Source organism: Giraffa tippelskirchi, chromosome 2 (genome assembly GCF_054371585.1).
Source record: "Giraffa tippelskirchi isolate mGirTip1 chromosome 2, T2T-mGirTip1v1.2.pri, whole genome shotgun sequence".
Lineage (NCBI taxonomy): Eukaryota > Metazoa > Chordata > Mammalia > Artiodactyla > Giraffidae > Giraffa > Giraffa tippelskirchi.
Window position 1 is genome coordinate 222,955,196 of NC_137276.1, and position 22,033 is coordinate 222,977,228.

The 22,033-nt window shown below is 40.5% G+C and overlaps 1 protein-coding gene across 9 annotated transcripts in view; it reads right to left on the reverse strand.

Moving 5' to 3' along the window:
* The window catches only part of GRIK1 (glutamate ionotropic receptor kainate type subunit 1), a 436,272-nt gene that overhangs the window by 104,884 nt on the left and 309,355 nt on the right, over positions 1-22,033 (reverse strand). For all 9 annotated transcript variants that reach the window (XM_081558024.1, XM_081558013.1, XM_081558007.1 and 6 more), the window contains 3 exons: positions 20,405-20,458; positions 17,254-17,427; positions 4,954-5,097 (listed from right to left, as the gene is read on the reverse strand). In XM_081558024.1, the coding sequence (XP_081414150.1) occupies positions 4,954-5,097; positions 17,254-17,427; positions 20,405-20,458 (372 nt within the window). The remainder of the gene's footprint in view (positions 1-4,953; positions 5,098-17,253; positions 17,428-20,404; positions 20,459-22,033) is intronic.

Genomic DNA, 22,033 nt, shown 5'->3' on the forward strand with positions numbered 1-22,033 from the left:
GGCTGATTCATGTCAATGTATGGCAAAAACTATTACAATATTGTAAAGTAATTAGCCCCCAACTAAAATAAATAAATTTATAAAAAAAAAAAAATGAAGATCATGGCCTCTGGTCAGGCTTTATTTTGGGGGGCTTCAAAATCACTATAGATGTTGACTGCAGCCATGAAATTAAAAGACGCTTGCTCCATGGAAGAAAAGCTGTGATCAATCTAGACAGCATATTAAAAAGCAAAGACATTACTTTGCCAGCAAAAGTCCATATAGTCAAAGCTATGGTTTTTCCAGTAGTCATGTATGGATGTGAGAGTTGGACTAGAAAGAAAGCTGAGTGCTAAACAATTGATGCTTTTGAACTGTGGTATTGGGAAAGACTCTTGAGAGTCTCTTGGAAAGCAAGGAGATCAAATCAGTTAATCTTAAAGGAAATCAGTCCTGAATATTCATTGGAAAGACTGATGCTAAAGCTAAAGCTCCAATACTTTGGCTACCGTGTGAAGAGCTGATTTATTAGAAAAGACCCTGATGCTGGGAAAGATTGAGGGCAAGAGGAGAAGGGGGCGACAGAGGATGAGATGGTTGGATGGCATCACCGACTCAATGGACATGAGTTTGAGCAAGTTCCAGGAGATGGTGAAGGACAGGGAAGACTGATGTGCTGCATTCCATGGGGTCACAAAGAACCAGACACAGTTGAGGGAATGAACAACACCCTCCTTTATGGTCTAACTCTCACATCCGTCGATGCCTAATGTCAAAACCATAGGTTTGACTATATGGACCTTTGTTAGCAAAGTGATGTCCTGGTCTCTTCCTAAGACCCCTGACTCACTCTTCCACTGGATCCTATGACCTCAGTAGATGAGTCTAGTCCAGGCTCTCATTTCTGCCTTGTTGAATTGTGTTTGGATATGATATTCATGCATGGGGTGAATGACTGTAATACTTGTTCATAGATTGTGTGTGTTCTTCAGGTACTTTGATGTTCATTCGTTTACTTATCCACTCATCTACTATTTATTGGGTGCTCATTTTACGTTCAGTATTGTGCAAGTACTAGGGAATTGAGACCAGAAAAGCACCGACATACAACCCACTATGATGGTCTAACAACAGCTGTAATGAAGGAGAGGGGCCTGAATTTGTGAGTTGGTGTCACAGTCAGGAGCTAGTGCTTGAATTGGTTCATAAAGGGTGACCCAGAGGAGGCACTCCAATCAGAGGCAAGAGAATTTGGAAGGAGCATACGGCAAGTTCAGGGAGTCACAATGAGTTCAGCAAGTGTTGGGATGGAAGCAGAAGATGAGAGAGGTGGCATAGGAGGTCAGGAAGAGATCACTACGGACCTTGCTTATCCTGCTGAACAGCGAGGGTTCAAAAGAAAATGGATGAAATCTGCCATTCCTCCACTGTATACTGATAGAATTTCTATTGGTAGACAGTAGAAACCACATTTTATAATTTCAGAGAGATAGCTCCTGGACTAGTTGCATGCTAAGTTGTTGCAGTCATGTCTGACTCTTTGTGATCCTATGGACTGTAGCCCGCCAGGCTCCTGTGTCCATGGGGATTCTCCAGGCCAGAATACTGGAGTGGGTTGCCATGCCCTCCTCCAGGGGATCTTCCTGACCCAAGGATCGAACCCTCATCTCTTAAGCCTCCTGCATTGGCAGGTGGGTTTTTTACCACTAGTGTCACCTAAGTTAATATTACTTATTTAATGGAGTCCCGCTTGTTGAGTGGGAACTTATAATCTCCTCATATGTGCTCATTTAGCAAAAACCCAAAGAGATAACACTATAACATACCCTATCATGTTTAAAATATTCTTTAATTCTTTCTCTCTTTCTGGTCAACCTGAAACACTGAAAGGTAGTTAGCTTGAGAGGCTGTCTGAAAGGCTTCCTGATTCTAAACGATGTGTGGATTGTCAAAGATTAGCGCACATTGCAAGTACCTCTCTGCTCAAGAAATTTACCTCCTGTGATGAATTTGATCATCTCCCCTACATGCAATCTGCTGACTTGCTTCTTTACGTTACTTCTGATTACAGTTTTGGAAATAGCTTAGAAAGTAAGTTACTCGAAGAAAGGACCAAGGGACTTATGTTTCCTAATCAAACCTGATGGGCTTCCCTGGTGGCTCAGTGGTAAAGAATCCACCTGACAATTCAGGAGATACAGGTTCGATCCCTAGATTGGGAAGATCCCCTGGAGAAGGAAATGGCAACCCACTCCAGTATTCTTGCCTAGGAAATCCCATGGGCAGAGGAGTCTGGCAGGCTACAGGCCATGGGGTCACAAGATTCAGACATGACAGAGAGTCTAAACAACAACAGATCAAATCTGATGGCTGCAAAGTCTTGTTGTATTAGGTATTCATTGAAAGAAATATCTGCATTTTCTCACTTTTGCATGTTTTAGTTTGTCTTAAAATTCCCTCAGTGCAAGTCTCTCAACAGGCCAGGGCATCACTCTTTATCTGATTTCCCATCTCCTCTGCAGGTGCCTAAACCCTGCCAAAGGCAGTAGAAGACATTGTGACTCGGGAGACAAAAGAAAACATGAACTCAAGCTTTCTAATGCATTTCCCTTTGTACCCCAGCTGTGGAGCCTGAGAATGGGGAATTTATTCTTTGGATTAAATGAATGTAAAATGCTGTTTTGCTTTCAATGTTGTCCCTCTTCTTCGAGCTCATTATTTCTTTACACATATCTAAATAAGACTTGGTAATTTCACCTTCGTATGCAACTCAAATACAGGAAAAAAAAAAGGTGCTTGGGGTGCTCCAGAGTGTTTGATCCCAAACTGTAATGTGGTCTCATTCCTCTTCTTGCTCTGGGATGAGATAAAAGGAAACAAGCTGTTTTGTTGTTAAAGATCAAGGTGATCTGAATGGCGATTCAGGACATAACCATGATCACTATGGGGAAAGGAGAGGCTGTGTGATGTTTTCCTATTAGGCACAGTATGTCAGATTTGTGTAACTGTCAGAAAGGGTATTTCATATCATGCCTATTTGTGATTTCTTTGTTGCTGTTGCCAGTTTTAAATTCCTGGCATCATCCTCAGTAAAACTGAATGAGGGCTGTTGTGAGCAGTCCTTTCCAATGGTAAGAGAATAGCTCATATTTCAGATTCTTATTATGTCCCTGTCCTGTTCTTCCCAAAAATTAACTTTACTCGTTATCTTCACAGTAATGATGTGAGATAGGAGGTGTTATTCCCATTTTACAGATGAGAAAACTGAGACACGGGGAGTCTAAGTAACTTATCCAGGTTAAATTACTCATACACGTTAGTGGAGCTGGAATTTAAACACAAATAACCTTGCCAGGTGGAGAAGGCAATGGCAACCCACTCCAGTCCTCTTGCCTGGAAAATCCCATGGATGGAGGAGCCTTGTAGGCTGCAGTCCATGGGGTAGCTAGGAGTCGGACACGACTGAGCGACTTCACTCTCACTTTTCACTTTCATGCATTGGAGAAGGAACTGGCAACCCTCTCCAGTATTCTTACCTGGAGAATCCCAGGGACGGGGGAGCCTGGTGGGCTACCGTCTGTGGGGTCGCACAGAGTCAGACATGACTGAAGCGACTTAGCAGCAGCAACCTTGCCAGAAATAGAGTGAGGTAAGAGAGGTGCCCAGGGCACAAAATTGAAAGAAGCACTCTTTCTCAGTCTCCTACATGTGCAGGATTCAAATTTGAGAGTGAGTGCCTCCTTAGATAGTGTGTCCAAGGCACTTGGTTGCTTCCACGCTTCAGTCTCAGCCTTGTAAATAACCTTGGTTTGGAGCCTGGGTAGCCTGTTAAACTTCATACCTCCTGTCTCTCTGGTCCTGACCCTTATGGATTAGAGTCAGACTTCAAAGAAGTAGTAGATAGAAGAGCCTGAAAAGGGATCTGTAGGTGCTCAAGAGACAAACAGAGATAAAGCCCAAAGTAGGTATCTTTCTTTAGCTATCTCCCTTCCTCTTGACTGGGCATTCTTTTCTTGCACTGTGCTCCCTGCCATTCTTCTCTGTTAAGGCTTTGTCTCACCCCAACCTTCTCCAGTGCAGAAAGGAATAAAGATCCTTTTCACTTGAGAGGTAAATCTCTGATCCCATAGAGAAAGCACTGGAACAGCATCACAGCATATGTATCCTCAGTCAGACTCTCCTGCCCCCAAATAACTTATTTCATCTTGTCAAGTCCAGACACACTCCGAGGTGTGTGTTGGGGTCAAAGATAATCCAAGAATATATATCTAGAAGGCATCTCAAGATCTTAGAACAGGATCTAGTGAAGAGAAATTAAATTGTCTTTGAGAAAAGGGAAGGGTGCCCAGGGTAAGAGTGAGAACTCTCCTCCCTAAACCGTGTACTCTTGAAAATCCTTCAGTACATGGCGTAGGCTTCAAAAGGTACCAGAATTTTCAGTTAGCTGACAGTTGGTGAAATAATCAGTGTATCATTAGAACAAAGAGCTCCTTCTGTTCAGTCCTACAGAACCCAAGACTTAGGGAAACCACTGGGACTAGAGGCTGAGAATGGGGAAACTATCTCTAGTTGTCTTTAGTGATGGACTCACCTACCCCATGACTCAACAGGCCATAGAATAAGCACCTGTGAGTTATTATGAACACATGTGGAGGGCCAGGAGCAGCGGGGGCCTGAGTTGCAATAAAGGAAGGTGAATGTTAAAATCCGGTAGCTTTTGAAAGCTTCTCAACGTCACCCTGGAAAGTCCCTGGTAGTTCTTCTCCACAAATTTTTACCAGTGAATTCCCAGCAGACTGGTTGATGATGACTTCTCCTCTCTTATAGACATCACACCAACAGAGCCAAATGGGAAGGACCTCACCAAATAGTATCATGCCAACAGAGCCAAATTGGAAGACTTCACCATATGGACAAGTCCAGAAGCACGGAGCCAAAGGAAGAACTGGACTGTAAACGCGCGTCACTTGCCTCTTTGATTAGATTCATAAATCTGGGTCCGAGGCGCCATGGCTTATGTCGATGGCACTGGAGGGAGCTGACGGTCAGCTGGGAAGCCCGGTGGGAGGCAATGGCCACCATGTACACAGCGTCATACATCAGAGCAGCTTCAGTCTGTGGAGGAAAACACAAACCACATCTTCAATTCCACCTTTACTTATATCCTTCTTTACCTGCGTAATCACTCTGCCCACTTCCTTATCTCCTATTTGTTCGACCTTAACAGCCATTTATTCTCCAGCTGAACACCTTTCCTTCTCCCATAGCTATTTTTCTCTAAAATAATGCCTTTGTACCCCAGAGTAAATTGTAGTCATGGCTCTGCTTCGTTTTAAGTTCTTTAAAAAAAAAAGAAAGAAAGAAAAAAGCAACTTGGATCAGCCACAAAAGACTTGATTCAGGGAACCGGTATGTTTGGAGTGTCTTTTGTTAAACTCAGTGTTAAGATCAACTATCAATACATTGAGTTAGAAGCTCAATATTTCAATATCAGATTTTGTTTCTCAGTGTTTAACTGTCTCTTGTCTATTTACTTGTTATATTTTGTAGAAAGAGAGTGCTGTGAGCAAAATTAACATGTGATTTCTAGATAAAGATACTGATATTGGGCACTTCCTTTGACCAGAGTCAAGAAGGCTGTAGTCATAGGATGAAATTCAATAGCAGATTTGAAGAGACTCTCAGAAGAGCAGACCTCTGTAGCTTGCTCAGAAAAATGTGAGTTCTTGTCAGAACTTGCTTTCCTGATAGAGATTGGAAATAGTCATTCCTTTGGGGCCAGGGGGTTGGCTATGTCATTCTTTGACTCATGAGATTTCTCTCATTTGCAAAATTTCACATAATACTCTCAGTATTTTCTGAAGTATTGCCCTGTGCTTTTTTTTAAGGATAAAATCGCATAATACCTTTGCATTTTACTTGAGGATTTTCATAGCAACTTCAAATATACTAGCTCATTTGAAATTCTCAACAACCCCACAAAATAAACAGAAAAGATGAATCAAGCTATTATTATGTAAGAAACTGACCTCAAGGCAGTATATTGATTTGTGTAGGGTCATACAGATAACCAGTAATTTGTATAGTTAAACCGAAAATCTAGGTCATAGACTGAAGACAATGATGTAGTTTTCCAAAATAAGATGATTTATTCAGCATATATTTATTCAACATTTATTGAACATATCTTGATGGAGGCAGAAAGAGAAAATAAGGGGAATTACATCTTGTGTTCTATCAGTCTTTGAGTCCAGAGAATATGTCTACTTTGAATACTTATTATTCTGGGCAATCTCTATCATTGCATTTTTCATATAATATATTAATCTTTGTATATCTCCTACTTGATAAAAGTGCTCAACTTCATTTTTTAGCGGCTAGCACAGTTCTTGACACATGAAAGTTGTTTAAAAAATGTTAGATGAAGGAATTAATGTTATTTCATGCTTAAAATAAAATAATTTTTGTGAAAACTGTATAATTCCAAGGTTTTATGATGTATTTCTAAGATTAATTGCTTCACTCACACTCAATATGAGTGATATGTAGAAGCTGTGATTGTGATAATTGTTAAAGCTTAAAAATATTCTGATCAGTTCAGTTCAAGGCTGATATAATCAATTTTACAGATCAGAAAACTGAAGTTCAGGGAAATTAAGTGACTAGTCTAAGGCCTATCTATTGACAGAATGAGACTTTTAAAAAGGCAGTCTATCATAATAGCTGACATTTATAGAGCACTTATATGTCAGGGCTTCCCAAGTGGCTGAGCAGTAAAGAATATGCCTGTAATGCAGGAGATGCAGGAGATATGGGTTTGATCCCTGGGTTGGGAAGATCCCCTAGAGGAAGAAATGACAGCCCACTCCAGTATTCTTGCAGGGAAAATACTATGGACAGAGGAGCCTGGCAGGCTAGACACAATCCGTAGGGTCACAAAGAGTTGGACACAACTGAGCATGCACATACATTGGTTTATATGTCAGGTACTCTTCCAAATATTTTGCAGTCATTGTGTCTTCACCACAATTTCTACTCCTTTATGGATGAAGAATTGACACAGTTAAATGTTGTCCCCAAACTAGTGATGAGAAAGCTAACATTCAAACACAGGAAGTTGGTGCTAGGGTTTATGCTCTCAACCACACAGCTGAGTTGCATCTAAACCAAGTATTTGTATGGTGATTTAATGATTATAAATAATAGGTCAACAGGATCAATATCCATTGGCAATTAACTACATTCTAGACACTATAAGCATTTTACATGTTATCTCCTTTAATTACTGAAATTAAACCTTCAAAGTAGGTATTTTGCCCATTTTGAAAGTGAAGAGTGAAAGTGTTAGTCACTTAATCATGTCTGACTCCTTGTCACCCCATGAACTGTAGTCCACCAAGCTCCTCTGTCCATGGAATTCTCCAAGTAAGAAGACTAGAGTGGGCCAAAAAAAAAAAAAAGAGAGAGAGACTGGAATGGGTAGCCATTTCCTTCTCCAGGAGATCTTCCAGACCCAAGGATCAAGCCCATGCCTTCTGCATTGGCAGGCAGATTCTTTACCATCTGAGCCACCAGGGAAACCCAAGTACAGACAGAGAAATTGAGGCTTGAAAGTACCAGAAATAACTTTAATAATAAGTTGCCTAAAGTTATATAGCCAGTAAGGGAAGGAGCAAGGATTTCATCTTGGGATGAATGCTGAGTTCAGAGCGTATGCTGTCAACTACCATGCTATGGGGACCTGGGACTTTTGAGCCTTGGAATGTACCTTTTTAAAATATACATTTGTATGTATATTCAGTAATTGGCTGATTGATGACTGATTTGATAGAGAAGTGTGAGGAGAGGAATTCCAAAGGTCTAACTTTTCTATACACTTAACTTAGTGACTAGGATTTCAACTTTCTTCGTCAAGGTTGTCTCTACACTGAGCTAAGTAATAGCAAGATACAAAACCATAGGCCAGATTGGTGCTTTCCAAATTCAAAGAAGAAAATCATTTATTCTAAAGCTATGCTTCCCTTTTTATACCACGTTTTCTCAGATTGAGGAGACATTTAAGTACTTTATAGCACTAATAAACCACCACTGAATTTCCTCCCCTTTTCAGTTTTATGCTAGAGGCCTGCTTACCAAACAGCAACTCTCAAGCCATTTTAAGCAAATATATACAAAAAAAATGGCCAATGTTTCAAATTTTATTCTTCCAAATGTGTTTGTTTTCACATTCTATTTACACATAAAACTTAGAAGACACCACATGCTCAGCGCCTCTAAGAGAATATTTTTACAGCACATGGATCACAAAATAGGCATACTGAAGGTGGACTTCTTTCCAGTGCACAATATTTTGGTGATTATAATGATGTGCAATAAAGGATTAACTCAGAGGACTTAGGGTGCTCAAACCCTTCAAATTCCAAAGAAAGGGCTATAGTCTTTGACTGACTTCTGGAAGATTATCTCTTTAGAATATTCTGCCTAATCAGAATGTCTTTGCATCAATGGGTTCTTGGGTAATGCAAATAGTTTATGCTAACAGTGTGACTCATGGTGATTGCCTATTTTTGTTCACTTGGTACTCTGGACCTTGTCATACCAGTTTGACCTCTGGAGTGGCTGGAGACTAACTGAGGCCAACTGGGTAGGTGCTCTATGCCTGTGACTGACCCCCCATAAAATCCCTGTGAAGAGGGAAATCATAGGGCCTGGACTCCATCTTAGGCCTGTTCATGCTGATCATGCTCGGCCATCTCTCCAATGGACTCTAAACTCTGTGCTTAGTGCCTATGGAAACAACAATAGAAGGATAAGACCCCGTCCAGACAGGGGAACCTTGAAGATCGTAACCAGGTTACTCATCACCTAAGAGAAAACATACACTGATCACCCCTGTCTCCAGACAGGCCATCAGAGTGTAACCTCGGGCTTATTGATTATTGGCCAATTGTTTAACTGTTTGAACACATAACACATGAATGATGGGATTATTGTGATTGTATTTACCCTTCCTTTGTTCACGTAAGTCTCAAGGAATTTGGGGTGGTGAGTTCGGACATGTACACATGGGGTATAAAAGATTTTCACAAATGCTGGTTGGGGTCCTTGGCTAAGAGAAGACTCTGCCTTGGGCCCGCTGGTGTAATAAACTGCACTCCACTACCTGCATTGTCCTTCTGAGTGAGTTTGTTTCTCAGAATGCGTGCCTACAACACCTGGACACCAAGGCTCAGATAAGCTTCCCTGGTTGGCAACACTTCATATATTTTGTCACACATTTTTGCTGAGAGAATAAAGCACTGTCAATGCAGACTTGGTCTTTGTGACTTTTGTTGATGTTAATCTGTATCCTTCTGCTGTAATAAGTTGTAACTATGAACATAACACCTTTTCTGATTTATGAGTCCTCCTAAATGAAAGTGAAAGTCGCTCAGTCCTGTCCGACCCTTTATGACCCCATGTACTATACAGCCCATGGAATTCTCCAGGCCAGAATACTCAAGTGGGTAGCCTTTCCCTTCTCCAGGGGATCTTCCCAACCCAGGGACCGAACCCAGGTCTCCCACTTTGCTGGTGGATTCTTTACCATCTGAGTCGCCAGGGAAGCTCTTGGAGACCCCAATATAAACCAATTGAGATGCTATGTCACCTTAGGGATGAGAGTTACCAACCTGAGACAGCCTTATGGAGTCTCCATATTTTGCTCCCTGCCTGGCATGTTGCTGTTGTTGAAAAAACCTAGAGGACATCAGGCTGCTGAAGGGAGACCCAGTCTTTGAAAAGCAAATAAGTGAAATGTACAGATTTTCCATCTCCTCTCCAAATTTGGAAACTTTCACATTACCCTGATATGGATAAACAAATCGGTTCTCTAGGAGGGAAATACTTTCAAATAGTACCTCATCCCCCTCATTTCCTGGTTTCCTCTATTAAAATGTTAATATCTCACCCACGCATAGAGCTAACAGCAGTTTGCCTCTTAGTATGAATTAGCTCGTTTCCTTCTTTTCTGAGACACACCCCTTGAAACGAGGAGGATTCTAATAAGGGTGAGAGGGCTCGTGTTTTGGCTACAAGATCCCTGCAAGGGAGCACGAGCTGGTGGGGTGGACGCTTCTGAGGGAGCCAAAGTGCTAGGAGAGTCGGCGAGCACTCAGGAAGTGGGGAAGAGCAACTTGCAAGTGAGCTTGGGTTTGGAAGAAGGTTGTGGAAGGTAGCAAAGATACCACCTTGTACTCATTATCTAGAAATTCAGCAATTAGGAGAGCAGCTCTAGTGAAGTCTGGCACAGAAGTTGGCATACTGAGAATCTCAGTGAGTATTTGCCAGCTTTTGAGAAAGACAGGAATAGGGAAAAGAGGACTTTTATGGAGTTGGAAACAGAACTGGGTGATGCCATTGGTCATACGACGTCACACAGATCCCAGGGAAGAGGCCATCTTGGACTAGACTTGCAAACTGAAGAATGTGTGTCTTTGTAGAGAACTGGACCCTGCCTTGAATAAGATAAAATCTCGTCTTTCAGAAAGCCTTTTGTTCTTCTTTCATTGAATACAAATTGGCAAAACAGCAGGTACCATTAAGTAAATTCAATACTATGTCCTAAAGGCTTCCTGTATGTTACCTAATTGAATTTGTAAAGTAACATTGTAAAGTATTATTATACAGAATGCAGATGAGCTAGGAGGCTCAGAGAAGCTACACAATTTAGGATATTTAGTTATTCAGGGGCATAGCAAGGACTAAACTAGGTTTTCCTAATACGGAAAGATCTTGCTTTTTCTACTGAATCCCACTGCCTGTTGTATCACAAGGGTAGCAGTAGACAGTCACGGTGACACACAAGTTGGACACTCAAAGTTGTCATCTCTATGGATCATTGTTATAGGAAACGGTTACACGTAAGATAAGGGTAGTGACTTAACGTCACATTGTGAATGCATTCGAAGAACTAGGAAGGCAGATGACAGATCAGTGCTTTGTTGTTTCCATGGTTCTATGCCATATTAAATCATACAGAATTTTGGTTCACAATCAGAGAAGAATCCATCTGAGAATGGGCTGCTCCAATACCAAAGTCTATCCTCAAAAGCCAATAGATTGAATTAGTCCAAGAGAGAAATTTAAATGTAAAGACAAGAAATGAAGTACATTTTACAAAATCACTCTAAACTCCTATTAAGTTAACTGACACTTCAGTTGATAGAACACTTTTTAAATAATGAGGTTCACTGTTTTTGTACTCTTGACTCGGTAACAGTTTTCTTAATTAACTCAATTTTGACCCTGTTTTTAATGTCAATGTTTTTTGTTATTAGTATATGTTTCTTATGTCTGAAGTCAAAATTTTTGGACTTACCCAGCAACTTACAGCAACTCACACAGCAACTCACTTACAACCTACTTCTTATTTTCAGATTTGAATGTATTCTGACATAATAATATTCTTTGAAGATATTTTTAGTGTATAATGGTCTAAGAAATTCTTAATTGTTAAAACATTGAAAAGGAAAGTAGATAAGTAGATGGAATGTCAAAATACATAGGTTTTAAAAATATCCTATATTTTATGTTCATAAGGGCATCTGTGTATGTATGTGGCACACACAAAAATAAAGGGCCCCAGGGAGATTCACAGTGGAGAACAGTGAGGAAATGGCATGCAATTTTGGAGAAACCAATTCTATTAAAAGAGTATTAATTAATTATTGATAGTGGTTAGTGTATGACTGATTTTTGAAATAATATTATTACTTTAGAATAATCTCTATCTTTACTAATCATGCCAATTTCTCATTTATAGGAGCTCTTTTTGGACTTTTGCAGTATTATCTCAGGGCTACGTGAATATTTTTCATTTAATATCTTGAGTCTTATTAGACCTCAATTCATATGTAGAAGACCTCAATTATTTAGTACATTAATTCTTTTATTAAGTACATATTTATTGAAAGCCTGTTTTGTACCAGCTTTTTCCTAGTGTTGAGAATAGAGCAGAATATGAAAAGACAAAATTTCCAGCTTCATAGAGTTTATATTCTTGTAGGTGATGGTACCAAACAAACAAACAAATATGAATATGACATATTGACATAAGGGCTACAAAGAAAAGTAAAACATGTTAGGGGAGGGAGAATAAGAGGAAGAAGGGGTTCTAGACTAGGTAGCAAGTTCATGGAAGGTGTCTGCAGTGATGTAATCTTTGAGCAAACATGAATAGGGGAAGGTTCCAAGCACTGGAAGCAGCAAATGCTAGAGAAGCAAGAATGAAGTAAGTCCGAAAGAGAAAAACAAATATTTCATATTAGCCCAAAATGTGGAATCTGAAAAAATGGTAAAGATGAACCTATTTGCAAAGCATAAACACAGATATAGACATAGAGAACAAACATAAGGACACTAAGTGGGGAAAGGTGCTGTGGGATAACTTGAGAGATTGAGACTGACGTATATACACTATTGATTCTATGTACAAAACATAAGTAATGGGAACCTACTGTACAGCACAGGGAACTCTACTCATTGCTCTGTGGTAATCTAAATGGGAAGGAAACCCAAAAGAGAGGGGATAGATGTGTATGTATGTCTGATTCACTCATCTCACACGCAAGTAAAGCAATGCTCAAAATTCTCCAAGCCAGGCTTCAGCAATACATGAAATGTGAACTTCCAGATGTTCAAGCTGGTTTTAGACAAGGCAGAGGAACCAGAGATCAAATTGCCAATATCCGCTGGATCATCGAAAAAGCAAGAGAGTTCCAGAAAAACATCGATTTCTGCTTTATTGACTATGCCAAAGCCTTTGACTGCGTGATTCACAATAAACTGTGGAAAATTCTGAAAGAGATGGTAATACCAGACCACCTGACCTGCCTCTTGAGAAATCTGTATGCAGGTCAGGAAGCAATAGTTAGAACTGGATGTGGAAAAACAGACTGGTTCCAAATAGGAAAAAGAGTACATCAAGGCTGTATATTGTCACCCTGCTTATTTAACTTATATGCAGAGTACATCATGAGAAACGCTGGGCTGGATAAAGCACAAGCTGGAATCAAGATTGCTGGGAGAAATATCAATAACCTCAGATATGCAGATGACACCACCCTTATGGCAGAAAGTGAAGAAGAACTAAAGAGCCTCTTGATGAAGTGAAAGAAGAGAGTGAAAAAGTTGGCTTAAAACTCAACATTCAGAAAACTAAGATCATGGCGTCTGGTCTCATCACTTCATGGCAAACAGATGGGGAAACCGTGGAAATGGTGACAGACTTTATTTTCTGGGGCTCCAAAATCACTGCTGATGGTGATTGCAGCCATGAAATTAAAAGACGCTTACTCCTTGGAAGGAAAGTTATGACCAAACTATAGCATATTAAAAAGCAGAGACATTACTTTGCCAACAAAAGTCTGTCTAGTCAAGGCTATGGTTTTTCCAGTACTCATGTATAGATATGAGAGTTAGACTATAAAGAAAGCTGGGCGCTGAAGAATTGATGCTTTTGAACTGTGGTGTTGGAGAAGACTCTTGAGAGTCCTTGGACTGCAAGGAGATCAAACCAGTTCATCCTAAAGGAAATCAGTCCTGAATATTCATTGGAAGGACTGATGTTGAGGCTGAAACTCCAATCCTTTGGCCACCTGATGGGAAGAACTGACTCATTGTTAAAGGCTCTGATTCTGGGAAAGATTGAAGGCGGGAGGAGAAGGGGATGAAAGAGGATGAGATGGTTGGATGGCATCACCAACTCAATGAACATGAGTTTGAGTAAACTCCAGGAGTTGGTGATGGACAGGGAGGCCTGGCATGCTGCAGTCCATGGGGTTCTAAACAATTGAACATGACTGAGTGACTGAACTGACTGATGCCTGACTCGCAGCAGAAAATAACACAACATTGTAAAGCAACTATACTCCAATAAAAATTTAGAAAAAAATTAATGAATGAAATATGGACCTGAGATAAATAGACACAGTGGAATTGAAATCAAAGGAGTTTTTATCTTTAAGGTAGAGAAGAAGGAGTTTGAGTTCAGAGGCTATTTGAGAACAAAGACTTGTTAACACTAGGCCTGGTCTTAGGGACTTAGGGTGTGCTTTCTTGACTCGACCATCAGTCCATCAGATGCCCTTACTGTTGCTGTTGTTAAGTCGATAAGTCGTGTCTGACTCTTTGCAACGCCATGGACTGCAGCAAGCCAGGTTTCCCTGTCCTTTACTATCTCAGAGTTTGCTCAAGCTCCTGTCCATCAAGTCAGTGATGGGCCATCCAACCATCTCATCCTCTTTCACCCCATTTCTCCTCTTGTCCTCAATCTCTCCCAGCATCAGGGTCTTTTCCAATGAGTCAGCTCTAGTGGGCATCAAGTGGGCAAAGTATTGGAGTTTCAGCTTCAGCATCAGTCCTTTCAGTGAATATTTAGAGTTGATTTCCCTTATTATACTTGCCCTTTAAGCTTCATATGCTGTTTCTATACTCCCAAATTAGCCACTTTTACTAAAGTTCAGTTCAGTCGCTCAGTCATGTCTGACACTTTGCGACCCCATGAGTCGCAGCACACCAGTCCTCCCTGTCCATCATCAACTCCCAGAGTTTACTCAAACTCATGTCCATCGAGTCAGTGATGCCATCCAGCCATCTCATCCTCTGTCCTCCCCTTCTCCTCCTGCCCCCAATCCTTCCCAGCATTAGGGTCTTTTCTAATGAGTCAGCTCTTCGCATGAGGTGGCCAAAATATTGGAGTTTCAGCTTCAACATCAGTCCTTCCAATGAACACCCAGGACTGATCTCCTTTAGGATGGACTGGTTGGATCTCCTTGCAGTCCAAGGGACTCTCAAGAGTCTTCTCCAACACCATAGTTCAAAAGCATCAATTCTTTGGTGCTCAGCTTTCTTCACAGTCCAACTCTCACATCCATACATGACCACTGGAAAAACCATAGCCTTGACTAGATGGACCTTTGTTGGCAAAGTAATGTCTCTGCTTTTTAATATGCTATCTAGGTTGGTAATAACCTTCCTTCCAAGGAGTAAGCAACTTCTATTAAAAGCCAAAAGGAAACAGTGGGCTGCAAAATGGACTGTTTGGAAAAATACAGGTCAACATTATGCTTCACAGAATCAATGGCAAGGCTCTATTTGTGTAACCATGGGATCTGCCTTCTAGTGCCCAACTGAGAGTTACCACTTTTTTTCAGTAATGATGTCGCAACCTAACATAGTTACTCTACCCACTTTTGCAGCAACCTGTTGAGTCACCTTCTTCTGTTCTAATAAATCCCTCCTTCCTTGTATAGTTTATAATAATAACAACAACAACAATAATGCTAATAACAGTGACCCCTCTGGTTAGATGAGAAGACTATAGTAAATTCTAGACAGAGTCTCTCATCCTTGGGGACTTGGGGCTGCCATGCTTCCTGTCCACAGGACTGGTGAGCCTGATTGGGTGAGAACAGTATGGTTCTGTCTGCCTCATTTAACGTTTTGTCTCATCTCAGTCAATATGCACAAAGTGTTCTGTCAGCTCAGTATAATTGAAGACAAAGGACAGTTTTTTTTTTGGTAAATTAAGACATACTTGTGATGAATAATTAATGTCTGGCATGAATTCACATCTGTATTAAGGTAGGTCCAAACTCTAACTTTTTCAGTGGTGCTCATGGAGCACAGGTAAAAATGACTCTCAGTCTCATCCTGTGATAGAGATCTTGTTTGAGAAGTGGGGGAGAGGGTGGATAGAAGATTTTGAACCATATTTGAACACATTGGAATTACAGCTCCAGGAGGAAAAATATATTAGCAGCTTTTTTAAAGTCTCTCTCTTTCCTTCCTCCCTCCCTTTCTCTCTCTTTATCTTTTCTTTCAGAAGTCTAGCATTTCCTTGGATATTTTCTACTTCTTATTTAAAGCAATGTTTCAAGTCATCCCAAGGCTCATTTGTACCAAAATGCTTTCCATCATTATCTCTCAGGTCACTTTGTATATTTTAAGAGTTATTTCAGATTTGAACAAAAGACAGGGACCTTAAACACGGAATCATCCAGAACCACTTTATTCATTCATTTCTTCTTTTTTTTTTTTCATTTGTACCTTGTTCAAAAGGATAGAAAAAGAAGAGAAATCCTAAGTTTATTTATCTGTGAGATGATGCCTTTCAGTTATCGGTAAATTGCATCTTAAAAGCAAGAGTGTTTCTCCCGATGATGGGAACAGAGAATGAAATACTATGCCAATTTAAAATGCTATTACCTGCCCGCATTCCCAATATCTTTTCCCTTGGATGACACTGTTCTGACATAGAGATCTTTTTTTTTTTTTCCTGCAATTTTCTTCCATCACAGAGGGAGCTTCATTAGAGAAATAAAGCTAGGGTAGGTGCATTTGACAACAAGAGACAAATGATGTTAGTGAGAAGCTCTCTGATGAGGCAGTTTGCAATTTATGTGTTCAGCAGAGTACCTCTCTCTCCACAGGAGGCAGGCTTGGCATCTGCTTTGAGAGCAACATATGGCTGGTGTAAAGCATCGTCAGTGCCTGCAAAGGTGCACCTTCCTGCACCCAGGACAAGAAGAATGTGAACTCTCCAACCGTATGGAAATCTGGATTTTTCCACGTGTGCTTCTGCTTGCTGAGATGTGGCAGAAGCAAGGAGAGCAAACTGGCTCTAAAGAAACTTTACAGGCAGCTTGCTCCTCCTCCTTCCCTCCCTCCTTCCCAAGGCCACATTCCCAGGGGGTCACCATTTTCCTACTTCCCCTTGCTTTGGTTTATGCTTTGCCCCCATTTAGCTGACAGTGGTGACTGTCTCACATTTGCCTTTTTGTCTGAGGCCCTTACTGTCAGGAAGTTGAAAAGAGCAGTTTTTGACAGTTGCCATGCACAAGCTTTCAAAATCCATAATAATCCTTCCTCCTCCTCTCATACAAGGCTCGGCACAGGTTATAACACATTTCCCTTGCATGACAGAAAGCATGCTGTGTGTATTCTAAGTTGCTTCAGTAGTGTCCGACTCATTGCAACCCACAGCACTGTAGCCTGCCAGGCTCCTCTGTCCACAAAATTCTCCAGGCGAGACTACTGGAGTGGATAGCCATTCTCTTCTCCAGGGGATTTTCCTGACCCAGGGATCGAACACCGGTCTCCTGGCATTGCAGGCAGATTCTTTACCATCTGGGCTACCAGGGAAGCCCATAGAAAGCATATGAGATTCTTAACCTAACCCCTGAGGAAGTCAAACATTATCTCAAATGATTTTATTTTAAAGCTACTTACTGTCATCATGCCATCCAAAAGGCCAGTCTCAGGCCTGGGTGGGGCCTGCAATCTCTCCATGGACCACTTCTCGATGATGGCAGACACTTGAGGGTTGTCAATATTAAGTAGCCGAAACCCAGTCATATTTACACCACTGTACCTATAGAGTTCCAGATCTAAAGCAAATAAGTCCTGCGCAATATTAAAAATGATAAAAGTAGAAAGAGTTAACATTTTCAGCGTTCTTGATGCAAAAGAGAGCTAATGCTTGCAGAAGCAACAAACAGGTTAAAACAAGCATGGTAGCCATCATCACACTGGTTCTATAAAAGAACGTTTCCCGTTGTTCTTCATTTGCATGCTGCCTGACAAATTCTAAGGCAGTAATCAATTTTCATTTTCATCTATTTGTTTTTGCAATACTGTTATGGTTTGTATAAACTGAGAACAGGAATTAAGCTGCCAATAATTAGCATGCCCTCGGACACAGGATATGCCATTCTGAGAAGCTAGAGAATTATGTTCCTAAGGATATAGTCCTTTGGGGAGTTGAAAGGGGCCTTTGTGTCCATTCGGTACACTGCCTTTATTTTCTAGATGAGGAAACTGAGGTTCTGAGTGGTGATGTGACTGGCCTGAGAATGATCCACTTGTAGTGGCAGTACCACCTGTCTCCCTCATAACTTTCTGCCCCAGGCCATAGGAGGTGAAGTTTGGATCTTGCATATACATTTGACAGGAAGATCACTCTCAGCCAAAAAAAAACAAAGAAACATTTCCTGGCTCATTGAAACTAACCCATGTCTCATTTAATGAGAGCATGAAAATTGATCACTGGACACAAGCTTAGAATAAGAACCAAGGGCTCTTTTCAGAGAATAAACTAGAGTCTGTGGTTGTGTGGATATGAATATCTTAACAGTAGAACTTGTTCTTTTAGATAATGTTTCAGGGGAAAAAACTTGAACTCATCCTAGTATTTTCTATTATATATGAGGGCTGAATTTAAACCAGAAGTTTTGTTGGTTTGCATGTAAAATAGACTTAAATGATCATTTCAACTTTTTCCTATAAAGAAAGGTTAGACTCTAAAGCATGTCATTAAAATATCTCACATTTTGGAATGAACCAAAATTTCAAAATAGTATTTAACAGTTAATAAAAGAAAAAAAAACTTCCATAAAAATTTTCTACCAATGTAACTGCTTTATTGAAAGTACAAGACAGCGTATTATCTGTGATAATAGTTGTCACTAAAAAGAAAAACCTCAGAAACATTTCGTGATTTATATATGTGGAAGATGCATACACATTTATTCTTTTGAATAACTCTTTTCTATATCACTACTTCCAAGATAACTTTAGATTAGACTGTGGAATCTTAAGAATGCAGTTCTGAACTCCTGGCTCATGTGAGAAAAAGTACACTGCCTTTTAAATTGTTGTTTTTACTTCCCCTGCACTAAGTAACTAATTTTCTTTTTTCTTTAAGTTTCATTAATACTCATGAACAAAAGTGGTAAGACAACAAAAGCAAAGCATGGCAGAATGCAGATAAAACCAAAGGAAATTGCTTAAAGAAGCAAATTTAAAGAATAAGATCCAAGGCGGAATGATTCCTTTAGCACACTCAATGAATACAAGGAAAGTTACTCAAGTTACAGGGGGTCAGAGAGAAACTTCCAGGATGCATATTGATTCCCTTATTAATTCAACAGTACAGAAATACAATGCACTAATGTGAATACCCTAAACATGTGCAACATTCATTTGGTCTCCAAATTGTTTCTGTGCAGGATAGAATATGGAGAATTCGATGGCCAGTTTTCAACATCCCCACGTTAGTGGAGGATGAGGCAATAAGCAAGAGTGTGAAGGCAACTGGTCTGTCCTTCCATTGAAGACTAGCCTTCTTAGGTTTCATTGTTTACATTTTTCTCAAATTTCAACAAAACTAACTCTTAAAGGCATATACACCTGGGAAGGATAGAAATTCAGAGGCAGATGGCCATCTCGCCTTGAGTAAGACATGCGTGTCCATGGTGATGGGGATGGGCAGTATTTGTGAGTAGAGTAAGACACTTTCTAGTTCTCAGGGTCCTCCTTGACTCTTCTGACGGAGGACCCCATCAGGATGTCAACGAGGGAGTGAAGACCATGGAAACTTAAGTTCAGGAACTTCTGCCCTGCATCCCACTCCCTGACTCCGAGCTCAGGAGCAGTGATAATTTTAACAGCTGCCCCATAGCATTTGTCTTGTGATATCCTCTGCAGCCCTTCCTCAACTCAGGATTGGAGTTTACTGCTTCCAGAAGTAGGTGCACGAGACCTGTCTGGTCCTTTTTCCAAAGGCTTTGATTTCCCTGATGCACCAGCCTACCTGGCCAGATTCCTTTGGGAAAATGATACTCATTGAATCTCGCAAATCTGGGTAGATTTTAGCTGACACACTTTTACAGGTTAGAAATGGAGGCTGATCATGTGTCTTCTTTTCATGTAAGAGAGTGGAGTATGTGTGTTGGGGGTGGTGTATTGTGTGTGTGGCTGAGAGCTATCACATCATTTTGATGTGTTAAATGCTTAAATCCTTCTTCTTCGATCTGATAATCTCTCAAAAGTTAAGGTTGTATAGTTTCTTTTGAATGTCTCAGGCTTAGAGCCGTGGTTTTTCTTATGATGAAAAATGTTCAATGTGGAAAGCCTCTACCAAGTTCCTTATCTTGATTGTCTTCCAAACACCTGACAGGTGACCCCTGGCTAAACCAGCTGTCCACTGGACACAGGTGGGGAAATCACATCAGATAGCATGCCAAGATACATTTTAGGGTGTCCTCTAATATATATAACAAATATAGATGACTCTTCTTTATTAATAGTTTGTACTTTGGCAGTTTCTATTTAATGGAAGCTTTAAGTCCTTTCTGGATGCACATGCATTGATGCTAGTTAAGAAAAGAAAGAAGAGAGGGAGGGAAGAAGGGAAGAAAGAAAGAAGGAAAGGAAGGAGGGAAAGAAGACCCTTGCTATTTAGCATTTCTAGATTTAGAGAATTCTTAGGAAAGTAAAACAGACCTCCATGACAATATCCTGCCTTTGACACCAGGGCTGACTTTAAAATAACTGAAGATTTTTTGATAGTGTGAAATACATTTCCACCCGATATGCTTACCAGGGTTGTGAAAAAGTAATGATAGTATTCAGTCATCATGCCCATGAACAGGATCTGCCAAAGAGAAATAAGGGAAAAGAGTCAGAAACGGAATTATAAAAAGAAATAGATGATTAGTAGGTTGACTGCCGTAGCCTGGAGACATAGAATAGGAAGGAGCTTTGGAAATCCAGAGACCCAGTAGATGGAAACCTGAGACAAACCAATGATTAATGTGGAGCTAGGACTCAGGCCACTGACCTCCATCCTATGTGCTTTCATCACGTTATGCTTGACCTTCATGGGAGAAATTGGTCGGCTGATCAGATTTAAAAATAGTTCATGTTCAACATATTTTATACCTGGAGCTGTCCATAATGGCACAGTCTTGCCTTTTCTACTGCTCAGGTTTCTGAGTAATCCCATGCTGAGATATATATTTTATTGATCTCCTTAGCTTTAGTACTTATCATAATGCCTCAGAGTAAAACTCATTAAATGTTGAATTGGCAATACTGATATGTAGATATATTTAAATGAAGATCTGTACATATGCATATCTCCGAAACCCTCCTCTCTACCCTTTCCCATCTTATCCCACAGAATGAGTAGGGGAAGAGAGGATTGTTTATAAATGGAAAGATGAAACTATTTTTATACTTCTTCTCACTGCCTCTTAAGTCTGATTCTGTTACCTAACTGGGATCCTGGTAGTTCCAACATTCCATGTGTAGGGTTTTTACGGTGGGCAGGAGCAAAAAAGAGGTAAACAGAAAGGACAAAGTTTCTAAATAGAGGTAGTTTCTTAGACTGTGTTCTTTCTCTTGGATTCCTGGAAATGGTGTCCACTGAGAAGAAACAGTTGCACATGCTTTGGAGAGAAGATTGTCATTAATCTTTTAAATCAAGAGTATCACTTTCTTAGGTTTCCCTGGTGGCTCAGTAGTAGAGAATCTGCCTGCCAACCCAGGAGACGAGGGCTTGATCCCTGAGTTGAGAAGATCCCCTGGAGAAGGAAATGGCAACCCACTCCAGTATTCTTGCCTGGGAAATCCCATGGACAGAGGAGCCTGGCAGGCTACAGTCCATGGAGTCACAAAAGAGTCCAATAGGACTTAGTGACTAAATGACAACAGCATCACCTTCCTTGGGGCTGGTCACTGAAGGACTGGGTGCTGTCTTTTTGGTATCTGCATAGAAATGAATGCAGAAGACTCAGAAATCAAACTTTTAAGATAGTTATCCCCATAACTCATAAATTTTGGATTCAAATGAGAATCCCCTCTGGAAGTTTTAAAATCAGATATTCTTAGACTCCATCCCAGAGACCTCTTGAATTAGAATTTTTGAGAGTGGAGTTTCTGTATTTCACAGCAATGGTTGGGAATCACTGCTCTGTGGAAAACATGTCCATTTGCATTATGGAATAAGGGCTTTCATAACTTCAGTTTATGAAGAGGTGGATTGAAAACGTCTTCAGAAAAGCAATACAAGTTATCAGAGGTTTTGGAAGGTGCCTAACATATGTAAACTAGAATGATTTTACATCAAAAGGGAGGGAGCATTTGGAGACAGCACATAACATACAGGAGCACAGATCTGACACGTCCTGTGCTTTCACTGCTAACACGGAAACAAGAGGAATATTTA